The sequence below is a fragment of the Nothoprocta perdicaria genome, unplaced genomic scaffold, assembly GCF_003342845.1.
Source record: "Nothoprocta perdicaria isolate Ctin4 unplaced genomic scaffold, notPer1 scaffold_313, whole genome shotgun sequence".
Lineage (NCBI taxonomy): Eukaryota > Metazoa > Chordata > Aves > Tinamiformes > Tinamidae > Nothoprocta > Nothoprocta perdicaria.
In genome coordinates, this window is record NW_020455548.1 from 80,847 (window position 1) to 105,961 (window position 25,115).

Sequence of the window (25,115 nt, forward strand, 5' to 3'; positions counted from 1 at the left end):
CCGGCCGCGTGTGCCCGCAGGTGGCCGGGCGCCCGCCGCGCCGCGCCGAGGAGCCCGTGTTCCTGATCCGCGCGCAGGGCTTCCCCTTCTCCTGCACCGAGGAGGACGTGCTCGCCTTCTTCGACAGTACGCACCGCCGTGGGGACCGCGCCGGGAGCCCCGGCCTCGCCTGGAGGCCTCCCCGGCTCTGGGCTCCGGATGCTGCCCTGGGGGCCCCTGCTCCACAGCCCCCATTCCCGGCAGCTCCTTCCTTCCCAGCCCCCTTCCAGCTCCCTTGGGACCTGAAGCACTACCCGCTCTCCCACAGCTTGGCCGCATTCCCGCTGTGCCGGGTGCTGCTCGCGCTGCAGCAGAGCCCATGGGGTCGGGAACATGCGGAGCTGCCAAGGCGATCCCAGCTCCTAGGGAAAAGAGCTCCCGGCGGGCAGGGCGCGGGTCACCGGAGCCCCATAGCGTCCCCCCCAAAGCAGCGGCCTTAAAACACAGACAGCGCTGCTCTCTGAAGCAGGCAGCACGGGCTGCATGGGGCTGCATGAGCCGCTTCCGCAGCCCCGGAGGTGGTGGATGTGGTGATGGTGATGGAGGTGGTGGATGCCGCCTCGGCTCCCTCTCCAGGGAATATTTCGTGTTAGCCCCAGGGTTAGCAAGGGAATTCCCGGGCCCTGTTTCGGGACGGCGTTTCACACCGCGGAGCGAAATGGCCCTGTGGGGAATGTCAGTGTTGCCCCAAGATCTACCCCTCTTCCCCCCATGTGTGCTGCAGTTGCCTATGATTCCTTGTGTCCCCTCTTCCCTGATTTCCAGGCTGTAGAATTCGAAACGGTGAGAACGGCATACACTTCCTCTTAAACAGGGATGGGAGGCGCAGGGGCGACGCCTTGATAGAGCTGGAATCCAAAGCCGATGTCGAGAGGGCCTTGGAAAAGAACTTGAGATACATGGGCCCACGCTACGTGAAAGGTGCGTGTGAGAGGGCAGGGGCAACGGGGAGAAGAACGACGCTGCCGTGGGCAAGAGGTGCTTGGAAAGTCGGAGTCACCTGAAAAGTGCAGAGGGAAGGAAGCAGCAGGAGCAGGAAGGGAGACTTGGCAGGGCTGGACACGGAGGCCGGGAGCCCTGCGGTGTCGCTGAGTGCTCTCCCGAGAGGGAAAAACGGGAAGGAGGTGGCGGGGAGGACGTTGCCGTCGAAGGCGGCAGCTCCGCGGGGGCCGCCTCGTGCGGCCGGCGAGGCCGACGCACCGTGTGCCCCGTGTCCCTCGCAGTGTTTGAGGTGCACGACAAAGATGTGGAGGGCCTGCTGCAGAGCCTGCGCGACGAGTCCAGGGCCATGAACGACGGGGTCGTGATGCTCAGAGGGCTGCCCTACAGCTGCACCGAGGACGACATCGCGGATTTCTTTGCGGGTAGGTCGCACGAGCGCTGGCTCTTCCCCATTTCTCGCCCCGAGGCAGTTGTGCCAGGCTCCTGCTGAGCATTCCAGCCTACCCTGGAAGCCATGAGCATCATGAGCATTGCAAGAATCGCAGAATCACAGAATGGTTGAGGTTGGAAGGGACCTCTAGAGATCATCTAGTCCAACAACCCTGCTCCAGCAGGGACACCCTGAGCACAGGGCACAGGGCAGCATCCAGGTGGATTTGGAAGATCTCCAGAGAAGGAGTTTCCACAGCCTCCCTGGGCAGCCTGTTCCACTGCTCTGTCACCCTCACAGTAAAGAAGTTCTTCCTCCTATGGAGATAGAACTGTCCCCTTGCAGCTGGAGGCATCTCAAGGCTTCAGCTGCAGGATTACAATGCAACTGTGACTGTTTCTGGAGGTCTGACATAGGGCCAGTTATTGCAACAGTCGTTGGGGGGAAATCAGGGATGAATCTAGATCACTTTTTCCCCCACATCCCATTGCTTCCACATCCCATCTGGATAATTTAAGCAGGGAGAAAACGTGCATATGAAAGTCGGAGCACCAGTGAGCCCAACTTGGGGGTGGATGGAGGTACATCTGGAACAGGCACACATGCTGCTGGCCCAGCCGCCGTGCAGAGGCCGTGGGTTGCTCCTGGTGGCCTCCTCTTGCCTGGTGGTTGTGAATGACGACGGGCGAGCTCCCCTGTGGAGCAAGCCGAGCACGGCGGGTGTTTGGGGCAGCATGAGCAGCTGGCTCAGGGCTAGGTGACCTCTGGGTTGGCTCCTCTTCAGAAGGATGGGGATGGGAAGGGATGTCCTTTTGGGCTATGGCACAAGTTCTCCTCAATGATAAATGCCTTTTTCCTCCTGCTGCTGCTGCATGTAGGTCTGAGCATAACTGACCTAGTGTTTGTGAACCGGGGGGACAGACGCACGGGCGAAGCCTACGTGCAGTTTGCAGCTCCCGACATGGCAGCCAAGGCCCTCCTAAGGCACAGGGAGTACATTGGGAATAGGTAGGTGCCTCGCTCCGGCTAAGGGGCAGCAGCGGCTGCTCCGAAGCACCCGACCTGCTGGCTCGAGCCCCCTTCCCAGCTCCATGTGTCCCACACTTGGGCACTGCCACTTGGGCCCTCTCCACTCCCATCCCGTCTTTCCTCAGGCCGGAGCACGTGCAGCTCCGCACACGAGTGCTGAGCTTTTCATGGGACTTAGGGCCTGGGTTGACCCTCTCCTTTGGGAGAGCCTTTGGGAGCTTACTGCTCTTTCCAAATGTCGCCTTGTAGAATGGTTCCTCCAGCCACGTCACCTTTACAGACTACTCGCATCCACTTCCCTTCTCATATTCCCTTCTTTCCTGCATCTCTCTCCCCCATTTTAAAGGAACCCCCTCCTCCCCTAGACGTGCCCAATGGTTGAATTACCTGCCTGCCTCCCTTGGGAGGGGAGATTACCTGCCCCGTGAATCGAGGTGCCGTTAAGCACCTGCTTGTCGTGTTGCACAGGGCTTCTACCAGAGCCACCTAAAAGGCTGCGAGCTAAAGGGGCCTGGTGGGCAAAACTGCTAGTCCATTTGGCCGTGTGTGTGTGTTCAAAAAGAAGAGCTGTCGTTTCCAGTCAAAAAGGGTCATTGCTAAAGGGCTCTCATAAATCTAACGGAATAACTTAAATTATTTAAATAGGAACTTAATTCTTCAAAGCTGTTACTTGGCAGTTACCGCGCACCAGGACTTGCTCCCCGTGCAGTGGGGAAGGGGAGCTGAGAGGGAAGGATGTCCCAAAGCATAACGAAGCTTTCTTGAAGCGTGGAGGGCTGTGCAGGGGCTGTGTTCGGGCTCTGTAACGCCTCCTCCTCGCCCTAGGTACATAGAGGTGTACATCGGCAGGAAGCATCACATGCAGAGGCACGCGATGCAGGACGCGGCGCCCTGCGCGAGGGCGCCCAGAGAACTCGGCTCCAAGCCTGCAGAAGGAGAACAAGGTTACACGGGATCCAGCGCCCAAAGAGAGAGCAGTGAGTCCCCCGCCTTCCGTGAGGCACCTTCCCCTTAGTGCAACCCTGGGTTGTGCAGCTCCCAGCCGAGGGCTCGGTGCTTGCAGTGCTCACGGGGCTTGTGCTGCTCCTGCAGGTCCGCAGGGAGAGCTCGTGGAAAGGCTGCGGCGCCTGTCGGAAGCTGCGGATGCCTCCCCCTCGCAGCCTTTTGTCCACGTGAGGGGTTTTCCTGCCGAAGCCAGTGCCCAGGACATGATCAACGTGAGCAGCAGCGCGGGGGTGAACCATGGTGCCTCTCAGTACCAGCACTCACTGGTTTAGCTTGACAGAGGAAGGAGCTCGAAGTTTGTCCCTCCTCCCTGCCCGTGTCAGCCCTGGGGCGGCCTCGCATGTGGGACCTTCAGCTGCCACCAGGGTTAGCAGTTCCCCACGGCGTGGGAGCCCTTGGGGACAGGGGCTGAGAGGGTCTCTAGGGCTCGGGGTTGTGCTCCCTTCCCTTGCAAACAAGGATGGTTTTAATAGCCTGGAGTCACAGAAAGGCAGCAGGTAGCGTCAGTGACTCTGGTTACTGCACAGAAGGTGGGTGCCGGGTGAGGACGTTGGTTCCTGTCACAGCCCGGCCCTTGGGCTGCAGTGCAGAATGGGGGACTTGGCCTGTGCATCACGTTCCCCCGGGCAGGGAGGCAGAGGGTGGCAGGGGGCTGCTCTGGTGCCGAGCTCTGAGATTACACACGCCTTGTTAGTGTAAAAAATAACCCCACTCATAACCAAGCTCCCCCTGTGTCGCTGGATCCTGTAGGTTCCTGGTTTTTAGACCTGTGGATGTCCTGAAAGTGGAATCTGCTCTTTCTGTAGTTGCATTGAGGGCAAGTCTGTTCACCCCCCTCACCCCATTGGGATCCCCATTTTTTTTTTCCATTTCTTTCTTCTCCCTTTCAGTTTTTTGCTCCCCTGAAGCCCACGAGGGTGCTGATGGAATACAACTCCCAGGGCGAGGCCACGGGAGCGGCAGACGTGCACTTCGAGAGCCACGAGGAGGCTGCGGCAGCAGCGGCCAAGCAGGAGTCCAACGCCCGTGAGTGACACGGAAGAGCGTGGGCTGGGGGGAGCCCCGGAGCCTCAGCTGCTTCCCCCGAGCCCAGCTCTCCTGCCCCGTGCCACACGGGCCCATTTTAACATGGGAAGGGCCCGCTGCTCTGTGCATGAGACTGGGCAGAGAGAAGAGCATGTAACACACAAAAACCCCATGCCAAGTGACCTCTCCCCGCTTCTCCCCAGAGTGCAGCTCCATCGAGCTCTTCCTGAACAAGCACCCACACGTCAAACAAGATTGCTAGGGACAGTGGAAGGAGAGCACGTTTGGTAAGTGCAGCCCCCCCTTTTATTTTTATTGTACAGCCTGTAAGATGCATATTTTTTTAAAAGATTAATTAGCTCAAGTTGGGAAAGCTGCTTGCAAGGCAATTCCTGCCACTAACGCAGTCTGGAATGCGCTCAAATCTGTTCTGTTGGGTTTTCTAAAACACTCTGGCTTCTGGCTTGTACAGAGATTCTGCTGTTACTCTAGGCCCAGGCAGGGAAGCTTTTTCCTAGAGCAGAACAGTGACGGTAACTGCTCCTTCAGCAAGGGAGAAAGGCTGCTTACAACTCTGGGCAAGATCGACCAACTCGGACAGTCTTCAACTTACCGATTTTTAATTCCCCCACTCCCACAACTCTCTAAGAATTACACAAACCTGTTACGGGGCTTTTCTTCAAATGCAGGCTTTAACCATTTTTGGTAATATCTTTTAAAATTGTCAGCTTCTACTGTCTCATTATTGGAAACAAGTGTTTACATTAACAGCAAAGTATTCATTTCAGAAAAGGCAACTAATCAATAACTCTGCACTGAAGTAAAGTGTTTTTTCTCTTGTTTTTTTCTTAGGCCAAAGCCAGCACATTCCGTGGTTATCATCATGAAGAGGACACACATGTGTCACTGCTCCGCGGCAAGCATAAGCTGTAAAATATAGTTTGGATGTGTGTAAAAGCATGTAATAAATTGCCTTGATATACTCTGCCTAAGTCCTTTTGAAGAGGTGGAAAAGGATCTGAGCTCAATGACGTGTCTTGGCGGCTGCTTTGGACACAGCCCCTGCTGCTCAGGGATGGAGCTGGGGTAAAAGGTAGGCCCAGTAACCTGTTCTGGAAGCAGATGGGGAGCCCAAGCAGGCGACATGATTGCACATTAAGGGCTGAGTTACACCTTACACTGTATTAACAGAAGAGCATTGGCAATAAAGCTAAATGAAAGTGATGCGAGATCCTAAGGCACTGTATTGGGTAGTTAAACCTTGCCCCTCTTACCGCTCAGCTCTCATGCTGTGCAAGCACCTGTGCAGCTGTTACAGGTTTGGGAAGACATCCCCAATGATACACCCCAACAGAAAGGAAGGAGGGCTCAGAATGCAAGATACCCATGAGGAAATTTATTGCATGGAGCAAAATTAACACAAGTGGCCTTCCCCTCTCCCCCGTCCAAGCATTCCAGGTGCAACTCCCCAAGGCTGCAGAACCTGAGCAAAGGCACCTTGAACCCTTGCAGCAGGACCAAGCACCATAACACCCAGCACCTGCTTGAGGGTAGGCACCCACACTGACATCTGCCCCAACAGAGCACAGCGAGCGGTGAGCCCCACATGTGGCAGCCAACACGCAGCTCGCTCTGACCTTTCCAAATGTCACCTGCGGTTAGCACAGCCAGAGCTGTGTCCTCAAGGGGCTTCAGGCACGGCCTGGAAGGGCTGCTCCTTCCCAGCCATCTCGGGTGACTTAAAAGGAGCTGCCAAACCCCTGTCCTGCTTGGTTAAATGAAGAGGAGCCCAGGCTTTGCTTGGAGCAATTGGAGCAGTGATGGTTCCTAGGGGACAGGGAGGCAGCAGCCAGGTCTCCGATGAGCTGCGCAATTCAAGCTGCACATACCAGCACAGAAGGGCTGTGTTTCCAGTTTCAACTTGCAGCACTCCAGCTGCTTGGGTCAGAAGTTCTTTGGGAGAGAAGTCACATTGGTTTTCAGGTACAGGAATTAAAAAATCCCCATAAATATGTACAGTATGTGCACCAAGCTACTGCTCGTTGCCAGTTAATTCAGCACCTTCTCCATTCAGCAATGGTATCGCATCCTTGAAATCTATTCCAGCCTTTTTCCATTTTAAGCTATTTCCTGCTTCTAGTCTACTTGAAGAGACAGCAATGAGAAAATCCAGGCAGTAACTGCCACCACGAAGGGGAAAAAAGAGAATATGGAAAAGCATTGCAAGTGGCCCTTCTGAAACACTCCCTCTCTCAAGGGCACAAAGAGGCAGAAAGGGCTCGTGTGGCAGAAAAAGCCAGGTCCAGCAGGGAACTGGAGGAAACCAGCTCCTGCTCCCAGCTCCACCATGACTTACTGTAACCCCCCTCCACTCCGACAGGCTTTTCCCTGCAGCTCCAGCCACTTCAATGGCTGAAAAAACCCTTTTAAAAGAATTAAACCACTGCCCTCTAATACAACTTGTACAACACCAAGTGATTCTAACAGCCACATCCTATCAGTTTGCTAGGGACTGCTGAAGACTCAAGCAGGCTTCCAGTATCTAAGAACAAACCAACTCTTACCTGCTACGTGCGCTTTATGAGGAAGCCACCACTTCTTGGGGTAAAACACAACTCCTTAAGGTAACAGCAACAACAAATGACGCAGCGTGAATTGTAAAGCCCCTTGAAAATGCGTTTCAGAATAGATTTTCTACTAAGTGAAAAGCATCCAGACTTCATCCCATCTTCACCTTAATCTGACAAAATACAGTGAAACACCAGATACGTTATAACCACTCTCACATGCACAAAGGGGACAGTGTCCAAACGTGACCCTGAACATCCTGTGTAGTTAGGGAGTAGGATGCCGTGCACCTAAGGACACGGAAATCCAATTCCTCCAGTTGCTATGTGGAGACAAAGTAGTGTTGCAGCCCTTGGGTTTGGCCACCACCCTGTGGCCAAGTCACGGTGAAAAGTCTGCAACAGTAAGGCCAGAGAGGCACTTCCATGCCCACTGGAAGGATGAGAGCAGTGCAGGTCAGTTCTCACATCATGCATGCCTCAGAAAAGACCCCAACCACCACTTCGCAAATCCCTAAATCATTTAAGGACTTGGAGGGCTTTTTTTTTTCCCCCCCCCCCCTCCTCCCCCCCCCTTCTTCCTGTCTTTTGATTTTTGATAGGGATGTGGATAACAAAACCACTGCCCGAGGGCTGAACTAAACTTTGCTGGTGTATTACCGGGTACTGGCACTGAAGTAACGTGGTCGAGCCAGACTGTCAAAGGCAGCAGGGCAAAGGGAAACGGTGTTTCCCAAGTGCAGCCCCACATGGTTTCAAGAACTCTCCTGTTGTGCTTTGAGCCAGCACGGCCAAGGAAGAGGAGCCCGTGCCCCACACAGGGCCACGCAGCCGCAGCGTCTCTCAGGCCACCTCGTGTGCAGCCCTCCGAGCCTGTCACCCAGCCAGGCTGCGGCCCCACAGCAGGGAGCCTGGCCAAGCGGGCAGGCTCCGGCTGTCCCTGGTTCTTCACGAGAAACCATCACCACCACAAGCAGCCTCCGGCGGGTTGCAGGTCACGGCTGCTCCTCACGCTCCCCTTGGCGCTTCCGAGGCCACTGCGAGCTACGGGAAGGGGCCGGTGCCGGCGCGCGCCCTACAAGGGGCTGCTCGAGTACTGCTGCATGAGGCGCCCGTGGCAGGGGTTGCACACGCGCTCGGGCTGGATGCTGGACGGCAGCGGCAGCTCGTGCGCCGAGCAGGCTTCGCAGAAGACGCCGCCGCAGTTCTGGCACACGTTCTGAAACGCAGGACAAGGGAAGTCAGGAGCACGTCCTTAACCCAAGGGCAGCCAGGGACAACGTGCCAGCCCCTCGCCACCTTTCTGCCAGGGCACCGCCCTGCTGCAGCAGGGGAGTTCCCTCGCCTTATGAATCTTGGTTTTCGTGGAATTTTTTTCCCCACTCTGCAGGAAGGGAGATCCAGAGGCAGCAGAGCCACCCTACACAAGGTGTTTTGTCCTTCCACTGAGGGGCACAAAACTGAATGTGATGTTGGGGAAAAGCAGCCATTACAGTTAGAGTGGAGAAATAACAGGCTCCAGCCCCCTCCTGTTCTCATTTCTGGTCAGTGCCAGCAAAATCATTTAGTTAAAAATGGCAGGGAGGAAACTGGAAAGAAGAAGGAGAAGCCGAGCACCCAAGAAGCTGGGGGTCCTCCAATCTCTGATATTCAGCCCATTTGTCTTAGCAGAGCGAGCATCAGCAAAGGAGCAGTTTCTTGGCCCCAGGTCACCAGCAGACGTGTCACCCATTTGTCGTCTTTTGTCCAAGGAAAACGAGGGGAATTGTGTACATTCCTCACACAGCTGAACGCACCAGCCTCAGGACTCACCTTTTTCTTGCTTCGGCTGCTTTCTTCTCGGCAGAGTTGGCAGAGCTGGGCATGGCCCGGGGCTGAGAGCTGCTCCTGCACTCGGGGCAGGGAGAGAAGACACTCAGGTCAGCTTTACACAGCACCTACAAGAGGGCCCTCAGTTGTGCTGCGGGTACAAAATGCCCTCCAGCACGTGAGCACTGCCAGCTAACAGCTCTTCTAACGAGACAAGCAGCGCCTCTCCTCCAGGGGACAATGGATGCTATGGGCCCTGCAGACAAATCCTCCCGATGGCAAAATCCCAAGGATAAACTTGAGGGTACACGGGCCAAGGAAGGTGCTGCAGTATTCCACGGGCTCCCGCCACACATTTGCAAATCAGCACTTCAAAGCAAGGAAACGTATCACTAACCTGCTCGTCCTGCAAGCTGCTCTGTAACCTACAAGACAAGAACATTGTCACTTGCAGGTACCGCTCATTTAAACCACTACTGTTTAAAAATAAATAAATAAATAAATAAGATAAAATCAAAGAAACACCCACACAGTTCTGGAGCATCAGGATTCCCTCAGACTATTTTTTAAATCCTAACCATACTGATTTTTCGTTTTATTTCTCCCAAACCACACCACCAGCATTGCTCTGGAAAGATAATTTATCATTGTATTTCTACATATAATGATAACATCAAGTCATGAAACCTTCCAGACAGATTTCTGTCCCAAGACCTACGATGCTTCTGCAATCAAGGTGAAATGGGGAGGTAAAAGGCCTTCAAGGTGTTTAATATCTGATAAATATTTGATAAAGCAGATAAGAATTGAGCTTATGCTATTTTTACGACAACACTTGGCTGATCACCTTTACGTTGGCATTCAGCACGCTGTGTTACAGCGCTGCATTTTTTCCCTAGTGACATTCCGAGAGCACTTCCAAAGCTTCTACGCTCTCTGAACCAAGACCTAACTTCTCAACCATCAGCAAAGCAATTGGAGAAAGGGCAAGCAGGACTTGGAACCAGAGAAAAAGGAAATACAGAATGTCTTCCATACTTATGTGGCAGGACACTGTTCTCCTCTCTTGATAGCTGTTTCTGTTTAGCATTTTCTTCCTGGATTTTGAGCTTCCCATCCTGACCAAAGGAAACATTTACCAGTTAGTCAAACTATATGAACAAACTCCCACTTCACCTGTACCATGCTGCTCACAGCCACGTATTACAGCAATATTTAAGGAATATTCATACCCATAAACCATGCCCAGGAACAGGATGCCCTTAAGGAAATTTAAAAATAGCCTAAAGTATTCTTTCACTAGAGGAGGAGGAACTTAATGGCCATGTTTTTCTTCCTTTTTCTTCCCCTCTCCAGCACAAGTTGAAAGGCCAACTGGCTTTACAGGCCTTTTAAAACCGATCCGTGAAACAAATCCTCTCAGCTAGAAAAGGAAACAAATCTTCCCTCCATGAGAAGAATTAGGTCATGGCCCAAAATATGCACCTAACTCCTGCTACCTAACTTAGCTGTCTAAATTAGTGCCCTGCCTGCACAGCAAGCCCTGACAGAACCACCCAGGCTCACAAGCCCTGCTCCCAACTCCCTGCTGCAACTTCCATCAAACCCGTACAGTTCCAGGAATGCAAACTCCTTGGGACCAAAACTCACCTTTAAACTTTGTGGCGAAAGAGAAATCCCTTCTAAAGCACTAGCCTCCACATTAGCCCCCTACCTCACAGAAACCTGAACAATTCAGGTGGCCTCCAGGGTGAGGCCGAGCGTTCCACAAGCAGCCCCACGAGGACTGGCCATCAGGGCAGCAAGGCCAGCAGGAATTTTGGAAGCCACCTGTATTATTTAGCTGTTCTCATATTCATGAGGTGTTTATTTTTAAGTCTGCCTCAGAAATAGCTGTTTTACAGCCAGTTCTCACCAAAAACCTGTTTCAGTTTTACAAAGAAAAGCCAAAGAAGCAGGTTTGTACTTTCAAAGGCAAATTGACTTCTAAAAAGGGAGTTTCACTTGAGGACCATCAGTTTTACCCTTGAGATGAGCACTGCCTTACGCTTTAAAAACACTGAACTCACCAGTGCACAGCCACACAAGCAAACTGAAATTTCTCTGTGGTGCTTTCTAAAGACAACTTATTGCTGGAGAGTTTTGCTGTTCAATGCTTCCAAGAAAAGACTCTTTAACATGATGTTTAAAGAAAAAAAAAAAAGCTAGTTTACTTTTCATCAGATACGAGCATAGCATCTCTTCTATAATGTCATATTCACTTTTATTAAACCACAGAAAAAACACAGTTATTTGCAAGATGCTGCGAGCTGCCCATACAGGAAGAGGAAACCACGTTCTGCAGTGCTTTAAATATTTCAGCAGAGCTCAAATAGAATGATTATTTAGTGAACGTATGAAAAAAGGTTCAAAGTTCATCTTGGTGTTGCTGCTAAACGTAATCACTGCCTTATAAAACCCAAGGAAAGAGTGAGCAAAATTAAGCTACGCTTAAGTACAAGCCCAGATGACTCAAGCTGTCATTACCACTCTTGACTGGTGCTTTAGGCAGCCCTTTTTGTTTTCTTGGCTACTTGGGTGACTGTGCGACCATCTGTCCCTCTCCCGCTTCAGCTCCAGTTCAAGCTGGCTCCTGTAACATTGAAGAGGAAACGTGAATAAAGGCTCTGCTTTTATTCAACACTCAACATGGACAGTCTACATGGCATCAACTGCTTAGCCCTGTCTCCATGCCCAAGGGACTGAACCCCAGCTGAAGAGCTCCAAGTTCCCCCTTGGTCAAACACTATCTCCTCGTGTGCTCGGGCACAAAATGCCGAGGCACAAGGGTTCAAACCAAGGGTTCAAACCCTCACCACCACTGCAGCACCTCTAACATCTCCCTGCTTCAGACACCCGGGCAGGCAGTACAGTCTCCTGGCAAGGAGGTTCACTCATTTTCAAGCTGTCACCTTCATCTAGCGTGAGTGAAGGAGGAATTGGTACAAACCCAACTGAGGCAAAAATAGATTCTTTTGCAAGTGTCCTTCCCCAAGGGTTACACTAATTCAGCTAAACTGACTTTGTACAAAATGCACATGTAAAGCAGATTCTTGCCTTTATCTATTAATACTTCCAAGCTTGTCCAATTTCATACTTTTGGGCCCAGTCTGACATAACTGAGGGTTGTATTTCCATACTCAGACATGCATAAGAGCAGCCTTGTACCAACACATGCAAACACCTCCTTCACGGGCACACCTGGAACTCCACATCAACCCAAGCAGATGTGGCAGGAGGGAAGACCAAAACAGACACACAGCCACCAAGGCTTTCATAAAACTCCTCCCAGTGACCTTGCTACAGAACAGAGGATGCGTCATGTCTGCAGAATGAGAAGCTCTTCTATTTTAGGATAAGAGGATTTCTATTTTCCTCACGTTAGTAAATGGAGGACACTGCAAGGCAAAATTTGACAGCTCTTGCCAAGTCTTCTAACATTCCACTTCCATTTTTTTCAATTGCCTCTTATCAAAATAACCCAGTTTGGACTAGAAAGGAGCAGGTACTGCTTGTGAGGCTGGCCATAGGAACGGCTTCCCTTGCTCCAAAACTATTCCGTGCTTCTGCCAAAGTGCTGTCGCCAGGCAAAGGCTTAGTTGGTACATTGCTGCTGATAAGCAACAGCCAAACTGTTGGCTTTTGTAGTTTGCTTAAGAGCAAAAGTCACTCTAATGGGGGGGAAGATACCTCGTGCTAGACTTGGTCAAGGTCTAGATTGCAGTCAAAGGTCTACCTGAGCTTCCCAGAGAGGCTCCACAGCTTGTTCCTCTCCCTCTTCCAAACCCTTCCTACTCTGGGGGCTGTCCTGCCAGTTTTTATATTAGACATATTAACAACAGCCCTACAAACAGATAGAAAGAGGTGTCTTCACCGCTGCCGGGAGAGGTCTTCCACTTCCAGCTGCAGGCTGTTGATTTTGTCCCCAAACTCCTGCTTGAAGAGACGGTTGTCCTGCTCGGCCAACTGACGGTCCTTCTCTGCCTGCCGCAATCTGGATTTGAGCCACATGAACTTGTGATAAAAAACAAAAGCCATGGTGGGGAGGAAGACCGATGTCAAACAACAAATTAAAAAAACCCAGTGAAAAGGAAAAGCCAAATAAAGGGATGGTAAAAACAATGGGAAGGAAGAAACCATTCTAAAGAAAAGTAAAATGTAGGTGAACCAGGCAGAAGCTCTGATTTTCAATGTTTTGGTTTTTTTTATTCTATTACTACAGTTTACAGCCATTAGATGAAAAACATAAAACATCACTTTTATCCAGGTTCAAAGCAAACCTCAAGTACACAGAATTTGAAGTCAAATTTGATTTTAATGTACGTTACATTTCAGCTTTACACATGTAACTGGAACTTGCAACATAGGTTAGCTATTATATTTAGAATTAGTGCATTTTCCTGGTCTCTTCCACAGACTACCACACTGGACCAAGTGGCCGGGCATTAGCACACCAAAGCATCTCTGCTTTGGGCCTGAGACTGGCCAGAAACTGCCAGAGATTTAACTACTACCTAATTTCAGAACTGCTATGACAGCAAACAAAAGCAGTCCAAACTATTGTTTCTACAACAGAAATTTGAGGAAGGGCAGAGGAGTTAGCTGTCCTAACTCTAGCTAGTTGGATATCTTCATGAAAGCTTGATTTTTTTTTTTCTTATTTTTGCTTTATACTAACAGATTATCCAAGATGAAGTTTCTATTTCCAAACATGGGACTTGGGGATGATTCCGGGACTCAACTGTGGTCTCCAAGTGGGGCAGGGGAGGAGTCACTCAGAGAGGCACGCTCAGGCACAGGAGGGCCGGCCTTGCCACACGTGCCAAGTGAGATCTCCATCCACTTGGCTTGCCCAGCTGCATCACAGCCACGTGCACCCCCTGCCACATCAAGGAGCACTGCTCTGCGGGACAGAGCAGGAGCTCTATGTCCCACTCTATGGGACAGAAGAGGAGCTGGCCCCAGAGGACTTGCAAGCATCTCGCCACAGCAACAAGACCCTCATCCAAAAGAGAAGTATACAAACAAACCAAAACACACACCTCAACGTGATCCTGTTGAAGCAAAATATTCCTAGGAGAATTTATAGCTTAGTTCCTGCCAAGGGCCAGCCTGGTGCAATCCTGAGGCCACCAGGAAGAGGATACTCACAGTCGTTCAAGCTACCATCATTTCGAGTTTTGCACTGGGGGGCTGACAACAGTTTGCCCTTTTCAGGGCTGTTCCCAAGCTTCAGCTGTTCTTCCATTAGCAAATTCCATATGTACCAAGCTACAGAAACTCAGAAGCCAATGTAACTAGTGTCATAGCAAAAGGCAACTCTCCTGTTCAACCACTAACTACTCAGACAAGGAATGGCCAAGTATCAAATGACTGGTCCTGCTCCCCATCACTGCACATTTTCTTGCTTTTTTTTTAATTTTTTTTTTTTTTTTTTTTAACACTAGAGTATAAAGATCAGAAGATTTTTGTAAAACGCATTAATTTCCCTTTCTAGGAAGAGGCAAGACCTATCAAAACACCTCTCCTCAGCTCCCTTCTCTCAGGAAGAACTGCAACGTATTTCTAGAGGGATTCATGGCAGAGGTAGAAGGCAATGCAAAGATAAGGAGGTTTTCACTGAACTTACCACTCTATCCTATTACTCTAAGACACCTAACTACTCATTTGGACACATGAAGTTCAAAGGAATACGGCTAAGCTCCCAGCCTCCCACCAAGTCACTAAGGCAGAACTGTTGCAAGCAGTCTTGGTTACAAGAGGGCTGCTCTTCCCACCAGGAGCTACCGAGAGGCTCCCGCTCCTCTGGGGCTTGGGGCAGACCCGCGGAACGGACGCCCACAGGTGACGGTTCGGGCTACGCACACGACTACTTCCAACCACTTCCAGGGATGCATTTTCTCGGCTACTTCACAAAATGGGCAACACAGAAAACGGGGGGACTTTCCCGAGCTGGCCATCAGATACGGGCTGGGGCAACGCAGCGAGTATCCGCACAGGGTGAAGACTGGTGCTGCTGTACGCAGGGAGCATCAAACCAGGATGGACACAGCCACATGGCTCCCATTCCTTAGGCTTTTCCTGACGTGTTTGCTGGCCAGCTCACTGCTAGTGTAACAGTTTACAGGGCAAAGTTAGGGATTTTTATAACCAACTTAAATCTCTGAAGGAAAACCTCACTGATTTTAAAAATTCAGCTAATTCCCAATCAACCTTAGGAGACAATTAACATTTAAACAGTTGCTTTTAGTAATTCTTAAGTTCTCCCCTCATAAATGAGTTCTGATGTCAGAGCTACGAGGCGACCAGACATAAACATGTCTAATGATGCTTCTGGATCAGTTTGTTTGCTGCACTGTTTAAGGTTTTTGCCTGTTTCACCAAATCCTTTTCACTGTATGAGTAAGTTAGAATGAGGATGATGAGGAAATAAAAGAACAGGAACAGCAAGAGAAAAAGAGCACATCAATTAGCTAAAGTGGTACCACAACATGTTTTAAAACAAACGTTGCTACAAACAAGTGACCTCTTTGGTAAGGAATCACTCAGAATGCAACTTCTAAAATTAATCAATTCATTAAATGTATTTTAGTACTCATTACATATATCTCAGTCAAAAAAATATATATATAGATATGTATATATATTTGAGACCTGATTTTGCTCGGAGATAATACTCCAGTCCTTTTTTCAAGGGAATTAAGTTCTTAATCTTATCCCAAACAACTATAAGGCTTGGCTTTAACAGAGAAAAGAAAAAAAAAAGTAGAGGAAAAGAAGATGACACAAGAATATTCATTTTTGTGTTTTTAATCAATGCTATCAGAGACACTAATCTACTCGTAAATGACTGGATAACAATGATGCAGATCATGTGAATACCAAAGCTTCTACTCTAATTACGCTTTTAACATCATATTCTTTTTTTAATAAAAGACCTGGTTATGTCTCAAACAGCATGTCATGAAAGTGGTGCCAGAAAAGCCAACCTGCTCGCCCTGCATAGCTCTGCTGGTGATGGCTAAGCTGGCCACCCTCTCTCACCTGTAATGGGTTTAGCTCTGCTGCCATTCACGTCAGCAGCAGCTCTAGCAGACAAATAGAGCAGGACAGGTCTCACTCGGAGACTCCTTGGACTCAAAAAGCTGAATTAAATAAAGCCCGTCTACTAACAATTTCCTCAGGGATATCACTCCACTTGTCATTTTCATGTAAAAATGAGGTAGAGAGTTTCAAATAAGGACATAGTTGTCTGAAAGAAAGAGCACACACTGCACCTCTAGAGCAGGCACATCATTTTAAACTGCATATATTTCATTTTTTACCTTTGTTCAAGCTGTTTGATGGTAGCAGCCATCTGATTTGTTTTTTCTTCCAAGCGGCTGTTTAATTCACTCTTCTGTTTTGCTCCCATGTCTGAACTCTGCAGAGAAAGCGGCACCCCATCTTTTGTAAACAGCAGTAAAAACAAATTACACACAAACACAATAAGCTACTTAGTAAGTAGCATTACATGGGCCAAAACCAGCTGGACATGACAAGGGGACCAAAAAGCAAACACTAGATCACTAACTGCATGAGAAAACATTATTTCCTACAAATAGAGAGTACATTTGGACACCACAGAAGGGAATTACTTTGATTAGTTCAGCTTTTTACATACTTTGTATTAATGCAGTACTTGCTAATACTACTCAACTGTTTTGCACATAATGACTGGCTCAAGGCAAGTAGAAATTTTCCCCTGTTCTAAATTTCATATTAGTACTTACTTCTGGACTTTAGTATTTACTTCATTACACATTCTTCCTCAAGTCTTTCTGTTACTTGAACAACAACATGTGTAATGCCACCACATACATGAAAATACTAGACTGTATTCAGTTTTTTTTCCATTTTGCTTAGTTTTTAGACATACAACACAAGCCAAAAGGCTACGACTCCATTACAGATGGTGTATCCTCCCTAAAGTTCCCTGTTCAAATCCCATTTAACTTGAGGTTAAGAATGTCAGCCCTAAAGCAAGTGAGTACACTGTAGAAAAAAACCTATGTGGATTAGGAAAAAGTATTAAACAGCATCAAGAGTGAAATGACTTAGCCTGTCATCCTTCCATAGCGAGCATCTGCTAAATAAACAGGAAAAGACCAAGCATGAGAGCCCACACTTATTACTAAGGATTCACTACATTTGATTTAATTCTTTCCCTACCTGCAGCTTAAAAGACAGTTCGTGTTTTAGGGCCCTGAGATCATCCAGTTGCTGTCTGAGCGCCACCAGCGCATCCTGCTTCTCGCAAACGTCCTTCTCCAGCATCTTCATGGCCAACTCCATCTCTTGTCTCATCCCGATCTGCACCTCCAGCTCTTTCTCCACATCCTGAAACACACACAGCCGTCAGAACTTCCAAGTAGCCTTTTCCAGTATCCATAACCCTTATCCTAACCCTCCATTACAGCTACAGCTCAGACACATCAAAGGCAATTAAGGAAAACTAACTCATAAGTTTGGTCAAACATTAAATCCACGTCAACAGCATTACTAGCAGAAAGTAACTAAGTCCTATTGGGGCCCATGTTCCGACATGGCAGACTAATGTCAAGTTTGCAGACTAACTTTCTAAAAACATTCTGTTCAAACATTTGCCTCATCATCAAATCAGCATGTTACGTTCAATTGAACATACGCTATACTGAATAAACAGTTGTGATCATGTCAACAACCTTATCTTCAAGGGGGATGCCCAAGACATACAAACTCAGAGGCACTGCCCCTCTTGATAAACAGACTTCAAATTGGTCAAGCCGGGCACATAAAAAAAAAAAAAAAAAAAAAAAACACCAACATCACTTCTGATAGACTCTCTAGATCAGGCTGAAGCAGGGCAGGCTGGAATGAAAATATTCCCCCAAAAGAACCATTTCTGAAGTGAATTACAGTGAATAGCTACCCATTAAAAAGCCTTTTTGTGGAGCACCAAGCTCCCACTGCCCTTACCAGACGCAATTGAGTCTCCTCCTTTAATTGCTTTCGTGCCTCAGTAAGTGCGTGTCCATCTGCAGTTCTGTCCTTGGTGACCTAAGTTAAAGAAATCCAATCAACCCATCATTTTACACGAGTAATCCAGTACCTAGTAATGTTCTGACCATTTTCTTTTCTTTGAAAAGAAACTTGACAGCTACCAAAATTAGGTACCTTCATTGAGTTAATGCATCATGTAGCTCCTTTGCAAACTTACTGTATTTCCCTTGAACTCAATTGCTTAGAGCAACTCACTGCATACAGTACTGCCTGCTCACTTTCAGGCCCTGGACAGTGTACTAAGTACAATGATAAAATATGTAAAACCATCCTGTGATTTTAAAACTAACATGCAACTCCGTCAGACTTCCTAGCATTTGTCTTAAGTAAAGAAAAGCACGTTGAGTACTTTAAGATACCACTCCTTGATTTAAGATTGGGTAGCATTTCAGGTCAAACTAACAGAACTCCCACTTGCTTAAGTTTCCTGCCAGCCTCCTGGTAAATCATCTTCCTCTTGTCTCCACGTAGCAAGCCACAGACACGCTGTGTTAACCATCAGCTTCGCATGTGCTCACAGTTCAATAAGCTACCGCCAAGCAGGATGTACCATGGCCAGGGTCCATCTGCTGCCCTCTGTGGAGGGCCCACCTGGAGGGAGTCTCTTCCACTGCTCTTTTGTGTGTATACATAAGGAAAAGTGTCTCTGAAACAGCTCCTCCCTATGCCATTTAAGCTGGATCTGCCCAGTGGATTCAGGAAACCTACAGCCACCAACCTTACGATTGGACTCCAAGATGTAAGAACTTTCTTCTTTAACCCGTTCCATCTCCTCCTGCAGTGTAATAATTCTATTGTTTGCAACAGCAAGCTGTGAACAAAATAAAACAAGAGTTCTGTACCAGCAACCATTTACCTCACATACTTTTTTTCTTCTCTAAACAGATTTTCATCAGGCACTCTTTGTCCACATTCGAGGGGAGCTTCTGTTTGGTTGTTTGTTTACAGCAGTAAACTACAATTTGGCCTCTGCTTTTGCCTCTCTCTGGAGAGGGGCAATCTTAAGTAAAACAGTTAGTGCCAGGGTGGTGGGTTTCCATTACTGGCAAAACCACAGCTTTCCAGCTCATGTCTTCCAGTGAAGTCACTAAAGTTCTTCAGGTCACTACCTGCTGGATTCTGTTTAACACCTGGTTAGCACACAACTACAGAAATCCTCACTTCATTCCTCCTCCTTTGCCAAAATCCTAAAATGGAGAAAAGGAGGAACACGGCAGCTCATTTTCACCGACTTGAGCAATGGAAATATAACCACCAACGTGTGGTGCACGACCAAATGATTAGTGATCCAGTCACCACAGAGCCACCCACTTGCCTGAGTCTGCTAAAGCTCTGCTAGTTTGGATACATGAGTAGTCAGAGCACCTGAGATACAAGATGCTCAAGCACCTGCACAGGACAGCACCAGAAGTACTATCAGGACATCATAAAAGTGAAGTTTTAGCTTGAAACCGAGGGCAAACATGACAGAGCACCTGCTCAAAGCAGGACATGTTCCTCAATGGATTTCCTGATTGGAACCTCATTTCAAACCAACAGGCTACTTGAATTGTAAGGTCAAAAGCCAAAATAATTTGGATTTTTTAGGGGGGAGGCAGAGGGAGCTGGAAGAGATGAGTAAATCATTACCATGACCTACATACCACTTGCAACGGGGGCGGGGGAAGAATTCACTGGTTCACTGACATTTTACGAGACCAATAAAGTTATTTAATGACAGATTCACTACAAAGCATCCTGACAAGACTAAGTCTTGGGAGCAGCTCGTGCCTAACAGACAGGTGGATGTGATGTGTAACATAACTCATTAACTACACGCTGCACATAGCTCTGATAGGCACAGTGTGTTCCAGTGTCAGGTCAGTTACTACTTCCAATAGCATGCAGGCTGCAATTAGTAAAAAGCAACAAAACTATTAAAATGAACAATACTCCAATAAATACAGGAATTCAACCCACAGGTCTAATTGATAAAGCATATTAAGCATTAATAATCAGTCATGAATGGAGACACAGGAAAGGCAGACCACATTTTTGAATTCAAACAATACTCCTTTTAATTGCAAAGTACAGTATTTACTCCTTAAGAGTCCAAGTAGTGCACTAACTTCCACCACTAAGTTCTCTATCATTTGAAATACAGTTAACATCAATTAATACCTTAGCATTGTAGTCAACTACTGCATCAGCCAAAATAACCACAAGTTAAAAACCTTTGCGGTGTCCGAGTGTCTTGTCATCTACATGTGCTATATGCAACTGAATTCATACATACTGTTCGATGCTTTCTAGAACTTCTTCCAAAAAAATTAAACAAGAAAAGCACTGAAAAAACTTCAGAGAGCAAAGCACTCTTGAAGAGCTTTTGCTTTTTACCATCACAAGTTTGCTGTTTTTCCATCTCGTGTGGTGAGGATCAACACAATTCCCTGTCTGTTCAGTTAATCCAGTTGCATTCTTAAAAATATATCATCAAGCATATCCCAGTTCTGGAAAATAACCTCAAGTATCTTTCCAATCCTCGATTTCAAAAGGCCAAAATATGAGATCCTTTTTTTATTACACTTACCTCCTCAGTCAGTTTAGTGTTGGATTTCTCTAAGGCATCCACCTTTGCCTGTAGGTTGTTAACTGTAGCACTGTTAAAGAAGAAAAGATGGTACAGTAACTCCTGCTTTTTTCAAGTCTGCTTTCTATTATGTTGTCCTATATAACAATAATATATTTTTACAAAAATATATATTACCTTAAGTGTCTATTGAGTTCTTCTACATAGTTCTTCTGGTCCAAAATAGCAGTTATCTGACCATCTCTGGAAGGGGGGGGGGGGGGGGGGGAAGAAAGAAAAAACAGAAATAACGTTCAGCTCACCCCCAGTGCAGCTCTCTTCTATCAACAGATCCTAACTGCATGGTATTTTTGAAGGCTGTTGTGCAGAATGGCAGGTCTGTTCTGCCACCCAGCAATCAAATGGCACAGAGCACTCAACCACTAGTCATCCAGCTGGCTTCTACCAAGGATGCAGTGTCTATCCTGGCCATCCTGGTTATCCCTAACAATGCGGGTTCCTGGCTTGGCTTCCCACTCACTGCTGGGCACAGGCAGGCTGCCACGGAGTGTTTATGTGGATCCAGGCACAGGGAGCAGGAGCAAACAGTACAAGTTCTCTCTCATCCCAAACCTCACTACATGGATTAGAAGAACTAAAGGACATGGTTAAAGGCTTAAGGGGACTGTGGCAGTACAGCCCACATCCTCAGCTCAGCACTGAGCACACTGTGTCTTGGTGAGTGTGTGCAATAGACACGATACAGCAAAAATAGCAAAATAACCTATGCCTTCATGGTCAGCCACAGTTCTCACTTCTGAGAAGTTGCAATCACTTCATTCATCTGAAAAATGTTCAAGCGTTTTGCGACACAGCAATGCCTGCAACATTTCAATTAGCACAACAGCAATCCAGTGGGGGGAAAAAAGGCTGATCTTATTGCCACTTTTGTACTGAATATGACTCATACCAAATGCACTCAGCAAAACCTGCCTGCAACATGCACTTGTTGGCATTCTCAACAGGACATGCTAAGGAAACACACTTTCTAATAGTAAAACAACAGATTAAAATACTGCAAGATATCTGATCCTGAGGAATAATGGTAAAAGAATATACCTACATGCAAAATAAAACTTCCCAAGGAGCAAGTACTCTTAGAGAATCTCAGATAACCATAAAACTACATGAGCCAGTGAACCCAAGCTGCACTTTTTGACTTCTCATTCGTTGCATTAGACAGCTACATTGGAGTACCCTGGAACAAAAGCTCTTATTCGGACCTTGGTTGCAAATATAGCAATTTCTGACCACAAAAATTATTTCTAAGATGCTGAATAATCAGCTCCTACCTGACTAACCACAAAACTGTTAAAGGCTACTGAACTATTTTTTTTTCAGAATACTTTAAATAATAGCAGACCTGACTCAGCAGAGGGTCACTTGTCAACTATGTAATTTCAGTCAGCCTTTTGAAGAACAATATCCAAAATTGGTAGGAGACTTCCTTCTAACCCAATGCTTCCAGCACTTTATTTATGTTATAGTTCACAAAACAAAGAGCAACTCTCTACAAGAAGCATCTGACTGAAAAACATAACAGCTGACAGACCAACTTGCACACTTGAACACAAGTTACCGTAGGCGAGATGGAGAACAGCTGGGCTTGCACTTACCCCTCGTTGCCTTTTGTGCTGTTTCCTTCTTTCAAATACATTGAAAAATCAATAACTCCAACCTAGAAGAGAAAGTTTTGGAATTCTATATTAAAAACTTTTCCTAAGACTGAACACTCCCTGTATCCATATACATATTGGACCATTCATTAAGAACATCAGTGCATGTTTCAGTATGATAAGGATTCATTCTAACAGTAATCTCTGCAGAACAAATGAGAGAACAGACTAGTTGAAGTGTTCTAGCAGAAACACTACGTTGGAAAGAAAGTCTTAAGAGATAAGGGGAAAATCAGGGCATCCACACATCCACATATAAACAACCCATGCAAGCTGAAACAATAGCACAAACTGGCTTGTTTTCTTTTGGTTCACAGATGATCTCATAACATGCTCTGAGTGAATTAACATTTTTGCCCATCTCCCCCCTGTTTCTGTCCATTCTTCTACTCCACATTTCCCTACACAGGGACTTGCATTCAGACCACAGCAAAGCAGAGCAGCAGAGTGGGCTTTTGGGTAGCACATTAAGAAATTAAAATTTAAGAGCACGGAGGCAAGAGCACTCTTTGTACAAATGGTAACTAGATCACTACTCCACAGAAATCAGCAAGGCAAAGCGTCAGGCTAGCACTCAAGTCAGAAGAGACACCAAGCTTACGTGACTAAGCTTTTTCTACCAACAAAAATTAATTTGAAAGGAGCCATTATAAAACAAAAGCCTAAGCCTCTGATCTCAACACTGTCTACTATCTGACTAATGCAACTGTAGTAACAACCTTTAGTTATTATTCTTATACTGCTACAAGCAATAAAGAGATTTGACATGAGGGAAGTCTTTTGCAGTGGAAACCCGATCTAAATGAGCAGAAAGAGAACACTAAAGTGAATACCCAGTACCTGTGAATCCAGGTCTTCGCCCTTCATGCAAAAGTTGGCATCGATGACATTCAGGCCTACCAGGAGGCCAGCAATGATAGCACCTTCTTCTTCCATCATGAGTGCATTAGGCTCATAAAATTCACTGCAGGATGCACACCAAAAGAAGACAGAATGTTGCATCTTTTAAAAATCAACTAGAGTGAAGTAAAGCTTATGATAAATTAGTACCAGCACATAATTACTCGCAGGTTATCTCCTACAATCATATAATGCAAGTTCATGCTTAATAAAAAGCCACACAGACGCCACCAACATACACACGTACTCCCGCGTACCACCAACGTACTCCTGCACCATTTGAAGGGCCTGGAATAGGTATCTCTTTGTACACTGTATCTTTAGATGAGGCAAAGAAGCAGGAGAAATGGATTCTCAACTGTTGAGAAGAGATCCAAGCACACTTTTACTAGTTGATACTAGCTAGTACCAACTTCTCTACCATAAGCCACCTCCACATTTTCCAGTGGTCAACAGAAAGTCCTCTGCACCTCAAGTCAGCTATGGATCTGTATAAAGAGCTAACAAAAACCTACCTGCCTCACTTCACATCCACGTTTGCTAAATATCACCACTCTGCACAGATAGCAATTCTTATCCATCGAGTTCCAACTAATCTAAAAATTTAATGTTGTTTTATAAACACAGCAGAGAGGCAGAGAAGTCAAATGACCTTACCCACGTCAGAGTGGGTAAAGGTGGAGGTAAGAAACAAAACTACGCCCAAGATCTTTCCAAAAATAGTGCATTCTCTCTGCACTACGTGACTAAAATGTTCATTGTAATAGATACCAAACGGAGAAATGAGAGCTTCTGACAAGAGTCCTAAGCATTTCTCATCCCTCAGAGCAAGTTCTAGATTTCACAACACTGCCACTCAAAAAGCAAGTACGCACAAAGGATCTTTAAAATCATACAAGCGTGCCCAACTTAAACCAGGCCTATCTTAGAGACAGCAATGCTCACCTGAGAAGATCCTTTCTGTTAATCAAGGCTTTCATGTATTCTGAGAGTTTCTTCTGCATGAGAGCCAAACGAAGCCAAGCTCTTCCTCTACCCACAGGTGTCCTGCAAAGACCAGAAATGAGAGTTACCTACTGCAGGGTCCCATTCACAAACCCCTTGAAAAATCCTGCTCTAGTTGAAATTTCTGCAGTCTACCTCATCTCAAAAATAGTCTTCCTTAATGAAAACGGGAAGGTATAGGATATTGAAGTGCAAACAGTTACTAACAGGTTTACTTAAGCCATCATTTCATATCTCTCAACTAATTATGCATTTGTTGTTATTCTAACATTTCCCTCACTCTACCGTGGTTGGATGCTACTATATAGACAGAGATCAATTGTTTGGATAAACTACCTTCCAATTCAAATTCAGTTTTGCCTAAGGACACAGCAGAAGAATACATGTAAACCTCAACACAGCACAGATGCCCAAGCAGCACTGCTTCAGTGGATGCTAAGCCTGCTGAGAATACACAGAGACATCTGAAAACACCAACTAAATAGTGTTCTCCAAGTATTTTGCCCCAACACACTTGCAGCAAATAGCAGGTCAGTCACAGCCTTCTCCCTCCATTTCTCTTGTTAATCGGAAGGTGCAAATCCCCCATGTAGAGCAATACTACAATTAAAAGGGAATTTCTTTTCTACAACTTCATGCAGTTGGTCACCTGTCTTACCCCAAGTACCATGTGGAAAACTCCATTTTTTTCTGACCTTAATTAGAATAAGCAACTATTGCCCATAGAAGTCACAATCATCATTACCAGGTAAGTTTTTCACCTCAGTAATGCATAACACTTAATTCCCAAACAGCTGATAAGAACACATTACATACAAAGCTCAGTTTTAAAGACTAAGTTTCTACAACTGCCTCTTAAAAAAAAAAAAAAAAAAAAAACACCCACACATTATTCCTACATATTTTTTTAAAAGTAAGATAAAAGGAGTTTTGGTCCTTCAAGTGGTTTGAAGCACAGT

The 25,115-nt window shown here is 46.9% G+C and overlaps 2 protein-coding genes across 5 annotated transcripts in view; one reads left to right on the top strand and one right to left on the bottom strand.

Annotated features, from left to right (window-relative positions):
• The window catches only part of GRSF1 (G-rich RNA sequence binding factor 1), a 6,520-nt gene extending 903 nt beyond the window's left edge, over positions 1 to 5,617 (top strand). Inside the window, exons 2-10 of the mRNA XM_026042759.1 lie at positions 21 to 126; positions 805 to 960; positions 1,263 to 1,403; positions 2,290 to 2,419; positions 3,266 to 3,417; positions 3,533 to 3,657; positions 4,336 to 4,471; positions 4,675 to 4,758; positions 5,324 to 5,617. Of these exons, the coding sequence (XP_025898544.1) occupies positions 21 to 126; positions 805 to 960; positions 1,263 to 1,403; positions 2,290 to 2,419; positions 3,266 to 3,417; positions 3,533 to 3,657; positions 4,336 to 4,471; positions 4,675 to 4,733 (1,005 nt within the window). The 3' untranslated portion in view covers positions 4,734 to 4,758; positions 5,324 to 5,617. The remainder of the gene's footprint in view (positions 1 to 20; positions 127 to 804; positions 961 to 1,262; positions 1,404 to 2,289; positions 2,420 to 3,265; positions 3,418 to 3,532; positions 3,658 to 4,335; positions 4,472 to 4,674; positions 4,759 to 5,323) is intronic.
• A 2,058-nt stretch (positions 5,618 to 7,675) lies between these two features.
• The window catches only part of RUFY3 (RUN and FYVE domain containing 3), a 33,571-nt gene continuing 16,131 nt past the window's right edge, over positions 7,676 to 25,115 (bottom strand). For 2 of the 4 annotated variants that reach the window (XM_026042735.1, XM_026042737.1), the window contains 15 exons: positions 24,097 to 24,198; positions 23,092 to 23,215; positions 22,192 to 22,253; positions 20,714 to 20,779; positions 20,537 to 20,606; positions 18,686 to 18,778; positions 17,884 to 17,964; positions 17,098 to 17,265; positions 16,212 to 16,309; positions 12,761 to 12,880; positions 11,374 to 11,479; positions 9,886 to 9,965; positions 9,245 to 9,272; positions 8,851 to 8,925; positions 7,676 to 8,257 (listed from right to left, as the gene is read on the bottom strand). In XM_026042735.1, coding sequence (XP_025898520.1) covers positions 8,114 to 8,257; positions 8,851 to 8,925; positions 9,245 to 9,272; positions 9,886 to 9,965; positions 11,374 to 11,479; positions 12,761 to 12,880; positions 16,212 to 16,309; positions 17,098 to 17,265; positions 17,884 to 17,964; positions 18,686 to 18,778; positions 20,537 to 20,606; positions 20,714 to 20,779; positions 22,192 to 22,253; positions 23,092 to 23,215; positions 24,097 to 24,198 — 1,417 coding nt within the window. In that variant the 3' untranslated portion in view covers positions 7,676 to 8,113. Of the gene's footprint in view, positions 8,258 to 8,850; positions 8,926 to 9,244; positions 9,273 to 9,885; positions 9,966 to 11,373; positions 11,480 to 12,760; positions 12,881 to 13,257; positions 15,281 to 16,211; positions 16,310 to 17,097; positions 17,266 to 17,883; positions 17,965 to 18,685; positions 18,779 to 20,536; positions 20,607 to 20,713; positions 20,780 to 22,191; positions 22,254 to 23,091; positions 23,216 to 24,096; positions 24,199 to 25,115 lie in introns of those variants that run through there. The other 2 variants (XM_026042736.1, XM_026042738.1) reach the window with 1 other exon arrangement.